This window comes from Suricata suricatta, chromosome 12 (assembly GCF_006229205.1).
Source record: "Suricata suricatta isolate VVHF042 chromosome 12, meerkat_22Aug2017_6uvM2_HiC, whole genome shotgun sequence".
NCBI classification, from domain to species: domain Eukaryota; kingdom Metazoa; phylum Chordata; class Mammalia; order Carnivora; family Herpestidae; genus Suricata; species Suricata suricatta.
Genome location: NC_043711.1, coordinates 16,055,042 through 16,059,968, shown reverse-complemented (window position 1 = coordinate 16,059,968; position 4,927 = coordinate 16,055,042). Strand labels below are relative to the sequence as shown.

Genomic DNA, 4,927 nt, shown 5'->3' with positions numbered 1-4,927 from the left:
ATCAGTGCCGTTCGGGGCAGCGCGTTTAGGACGGGGGAGCAGTCCTGGTCTTGACGGCGAGCCGGCGGGGGCGGAGGGGCGGCGAGGCGTGCTGCCCGCCCCGCGCCGGGCTGCAGGTGCGTGGCTGCGGAGGCAGCGGTGGCGCCCTGTGCGGGGCCCAAGGCCTGGGCACCAAGTGCCCAGGAGGCTCACAAAGCCAGGACGAAAAGCCTCCCGGAGTCACCGGCCTGCGCCGCGGGCCGGCAGTCAGGCCACCTAGCGGGCGCGGCGGGACCGATCCCCGAGGAACCCAGTTTCCCGCCAACGCGAGGGCAGGGCCGCATGCCGCCGCGTGGGGGCGCTGCGAGAGGCGCGGCGGCGTCGGGCTCATGGCGTCCCCGGGCGGTGGCTCCCTGGGCCTCTTGCTCTGGCTTCTGCTCTTCCAACCGCGTCTCCATGGGGCGCAGGGCGGATGGGCGCGGTCCCCACCCTCCTCCCCCTCCCCCTCCCCCTCCCCCTCGGGGGGCGGCCTCGAGGACCCCCGCGAGAGCGTGTCGAGGGGTGCGGGATCTTCTGTGACCCCGGAGCCCCAAGAGGCCGCCGCATCCCCCCAGGTGGCGACGGTCACCCCAGCTGACTCTGGTATCTACAGGGCTGTGGCCCTTCCACAGCCAGTAACAGCAGTGCCGCAGTTTCCTGCAGGTGATGTTTGGGGCCAGGCCCTGCCCCGGAGAACTGGCCTGGGCCCAGGGGGATGGGACTCTGCTCTGGGGGAGGGTCTCACAGGAAGATGGTTTTTCGCAGGGGAGCGGAGGCTCTGAGTGGTCCCAGCCCTGCCCTTGAGCTCAGAGGGGACATGGCCATTCTCTGAGGAGTCTTGAGGACATACAGAGCTGCTTGGGGGTGGGGCGCGGCAGGGGGAGGTGTCTGAGGGGACATGACCTTGCTTTGAGGGTTCTGAGACATCTGAGGATTACCGGGCTCTGCTGGTGGGGCTGTCGGTGGCTATGCTTTCAGTCCCCTTCCCTCCCTGACCTGCTCCAGGCTGCGGCCACAGGTCTATGAGGATAGTCGGAGGAATACCGGCCCCGGAGAGGAAGTGGCCCTGGCAGGTGAGCCTTCAGATCCAGGACAGACACGTGTGCGGAGGCTCCCTCATCGCCAGCCGGTGGGTGCTGACCGCAGCCCACTGTGTATTTGGGTGAGTGTCTGGGGCTCAGGGCTTAGGCTCCTGTTCAACAGGCTCTGTGACCCGGAGCCTGTCTTGTCCCTGTCCCTGAGCTTCCTCTTCCTCGTCTGGAAAAGGGAGTCCTAGTCCCTGCTCTTCACACTGCAGTCAGTGGTACATGATGGTAGGGCCCTTGGTAGCCTGAAAATCAAGACCCCAAGTCAGGTCCAAAGCTTGTGCTGATCAGCTTTCAAGCCAAGTGGCAAGAAAGGGGCGAGATGCCAGTTGAGAGGCAGTGTATGGGCAAAGACGGACAAGAGCGGAGTGTAGAGAACCAATTTGGCCCGATCAGTGGTCTCACGCTTTAAGGAGCATGGAAACACCTGCAGAGCTTGTTAAAACACAGATTGCCTGCCCCCGCCCTCTCCCCCGAGCCCCCAACATCTCTGATACCGACAGAAGTGCGATCCGAGAATCTGCATCTCTAACAAGTTCCCAGGTGGTGCTAATGCATCATCAGGGAGCCAGCCTCGGAGCACCGCTGGATAGCGTGGCCAGGGGTCCGGGGATGGAACCTGGTTTGGAGGGAGGGAGGTGGTTTGATGGAGACAGAGCCAGGCTGGGAAGGGCCGGAGGGTGTGGAAGGGGAGTGTAGACCGTCCGGGATCCCTCTGCAGCCATTTGGAGTACACCGTGAAGATGGGAGACATCCACGTGAAGCACACGTCCAGCATGGCGGTCGTGGTGCCCGTCCGGGACATCGTTATTCACAAACATTACAGTTCGGTTGGAATCATTGAGAACGACATTGCTCTCGCCCTGCTGGAGTTCCCTGTGAATTTTTCCTCGCACATCCAGCCCGTGTGCCTCCCTAAAAAGGCGTTCATGGTGCAAGCTGGGATGGAGTGCTGGGTGACTGGATGGGGAAAACTAAAGGAAAGAGGTGAGACTGAAGCCAGAGTCGAAGCTCAGGCCAGGCAAGAGGCTGCCTGGGGCCCTGTGCTTGGCCCATAAACTAAAGGGGGAGGCGCGGAGGCCGTGTTCTAGCAAACGGGTAAGGGGGGAGGGCAGAGAATGCTGGTGGGGGCAGTTGATGGTGTTACAGATTTCCATTCGAATTTCAGGACCTGGGGTCTTGGGTGACAGCAAGGTGGGTTCTCTCTGGGGTGGATTTTAGCCCAGGGGGTGTTGATCTGTCTGCTAATGGGAGCTGTCCCAAGCCAGAAGTCCTTGCCTGGGTGGATGGGGAACTTCCTGTGAGTCAAAAGAGACCAGAGACCTAACTCCTCCTAGTGAGGCCATAGGGCCTCCTGTCCCTGGGAGAGTTTGGATTCGGCACCTTTGGGACACAACCTGTCCAAGAGTTTATGATCCTGCTCCGAAGGAAAGCCACTTTAGTGATGCACAGGACAGCTGTCACTATAACTAAGGATCCTCAGAGTGACAGACAGTTGGTTATGATTTCTCATAGCTGGTAAGGCCTCTTCCTGTCCTGATCTGTTCTTCCTTCTCCTATCTTCATTAGAAAAATTTTTTTTAATGTTTATTTATTTTTAAGAGTGAGAGAGACAGAATGTGAATGGGGGAGGGGCGAAGAGAGGAGACACAGAATCAGAAGCAGGCTCCAGGCTCCAAGCTGTCCACACAGAGCCTGATGCGGGGCTCAAACTCATGAACCATGAGATCATGACCTGAGCCGAAGTCGGCCGCCCAACTGACTGAGCCACCCAGGCGCCGTCCTGTCTTCATTTTCATTCTCATCTCCTCCTCTCCCCAGGTCCATTTTGGGCCTCATTTCCTCCAGTGTTCACTGCCCGCGGGGTGTGTCTGCACGTGAACACATCATATGGAGACCGAGAAAGGACGCCAGGGGCTCTGGTTTTTGGCCGTTAGGCAGATCCACCTACTCTTGAATCTCCTCTACAGATGCACCGGAAGATGCTCCAGAACAACTTCAGGAGGCCAAGCTGACCATTATACGTTTCGAGGAGTGCAATAGGGTGCTCCAGGAACAGATGGAGACCAGGAATCCCCTGGTGAAAAAAGGGGCCGTCTGTGGTTACAGTCCCCGAGGAAAGGATGCCTGCCAGGTCAGTTCGTGGACCCTGGGCTGTCTCAGCACCTGGCATTCCTCTGCGGTTTCCTCTTTCACGTTATCCACCAGCCCCTCCAGTCACCCTTGCCTCACGTCAAGGGGGTTCCAGGGGAATCGCTGCGACCGCCAGGGTGGCCCGACTGGATCCTTCAGTAGGACCTGGTGCTGCCTGCAGGGAGCTGGGGGAGGACGGGCGGTTCAGGCAGAAAATCCTGATAAAGCAAGTCACGTGTCTCGGACCTCTTCTAATGTGGCAGGCAGTGTACTTGGGTGAAGGCTTTACTCATGATCACCTCACAGCGTGTACGGTCCCTTGGCCCATATTCCGTTCTTTGTACACGAGTTTTTGAGTATGTATATGCATTTTTTGGCTCCACTTTGCAACTCTCGGATCTCTCCAGACACCCAGGGCTGCCCCGTGCGCTCCCCTGTCCCCAGGCCGGTGCACGTCCCTGTCCCCAGGCCCTGTGGTGTAAGCACTGATACTGATCTCTTCCATTCCTGTGTTCATTTTCTTTTTTTCCTCTTTCTCCAGGGAGACTCTGGGGGCCCCCTGGTCTGTGAATTTAATGACACGTGGGTCCAGGTGGGGATTGTGAGCTGGGGCATTGGCTGTGGTCGCAGAAATTATCCTGGAATTTATACAGAAGTTAGTTTCTACAAGAACTGGGTCATTGATCACCTGAGTCAGGCCTGCGCTTGGGACTCAGCAGGCTTCTTCATACTTCTGTGCCTGGTGCCGCCCCTCGGTGTCCTGGCGGCCCCGTGATCACCCCGGCCCACTCCCCTCCTGTTTCTGACTCACACACCAGGCCTCTCCTCCGACCTCCCCCTCCTCCTCATTGCCCCTTCTGTCAATGCTGGTTGGGACCCACCGACCCTGTAGAGAGCCACCCAGTAGAGAGTGGCAGTAGCCCGGAGCCACGAAGTGTCCCAGCCTGATGCCCCAGTCGCCTGCCCTGGCCACACCCAGGCCTTGGCTGTGCTCTGCCTGCCAGGAAGGAGAGGGTGAGGGCATCCCAGCCCGAGAGCCAGCCGTCCTGCCAGGTGGAGCCCAGGGCTTCCCTGACATCTTGGAGAGCCTCTACCAAGGAGGAGAGCTCCTGAGCAGCGAGACAGCATTCGACCTGGGTGTCTGGGTGTGGCCTCAGGGTGTCTCCTGAGAGTCAGCGTGGTGGTTGTGCAGAGAGAGGGAGGAGGCGTCACCACGGCCCTGCTGAGGTCTGAGGCCTGGGGGTTCCACACGTGACCCGGGTGTCTGGGGCTGGGCCAAGTTCCCGCTACCCAGTGTGGATCCACCTGTGTGTGACCAGCCTGTGCCACACAGGCCCTGCTGGGGCCGCCCCATGATGGGGCCCCCTTCCCCCAGTACCCAGGGACCACATCCCGGCTCACCCCAAGTCTTGTGGAGGCATTGAGTGTGGAGATCTTAGATGTCAACTGAATAAACATTTGGAGCGTGTCCTTCTTTGTTCTAAGTTCTGGTCTCCTGAAAGTTGTGGGGTTGCCTATAATATACTCTGTAGAGAACTAGTTTCCAGGGTAGCTTGGAAAGCACCTCATGGTGTCCACTCAACTCTAGAAGATCCAGAGGTGAGAAGACCCAGAGGTGAGGGATTCGTCTACCTTGATCTAAGCCTGATCAATGCCTTCCTATTGGAGCCATCAGCATCTCGGTGGCCGGA

General features: G+C 59.1%; 1 protein-coding gene across 1 annotated transcript; it reads left to right on the top strand.

Moving 5' to 3' along the window:
- The first annotated feature begins 368 nt into the window (after positions 1 to 368).
- Positions 369 to 4,720, top strand: LOC115274875 (serine protease 44-like). The gene is made up of 5 exons (XM_029918388.1): positions 369 to 681; positions 1,024 to 1,180; positions 1,825 to 2,090; positions 3,074 to 3,237; positions 3,778 to 4,720. Exons 1-5 carry the CDS (start codon positions 369 to 371, stop codon positions 4,009 to 4,011), a joined length of 1,134 nt encoding a protein of 377 aa, XP_029774248.1. The 3' UTR covers positions 4,012 to 4,720.
- The last annotated feature ends 207 nt before the right edge of the window (positions 4,721 to 4,927 follow it).

Coding starts and splice junctions, on each gene's coding strand:
- LOC115274875 (XM_029918388.1), top strand. CDS start 369: ATGGCGTCCCCGGGCGGTGGCTCCCTGGGCCTCTTGCTCTGGCTTCTG. Junction 2,091..3,073: donor GGGAAAACTAAAGGAAAGAG/GTGAGACTGAAG, acceptor TCTCCTCTACAG/ATGCACCGGAAGATGCTCCA. Junction 3,238..3,777: donor GAGGAAAGGATGCCTGCCAG/GTCAGTTCGTGG, acceptor CTCTTTCTCCAG/GGAGACTCTGGGGGCCCCCT.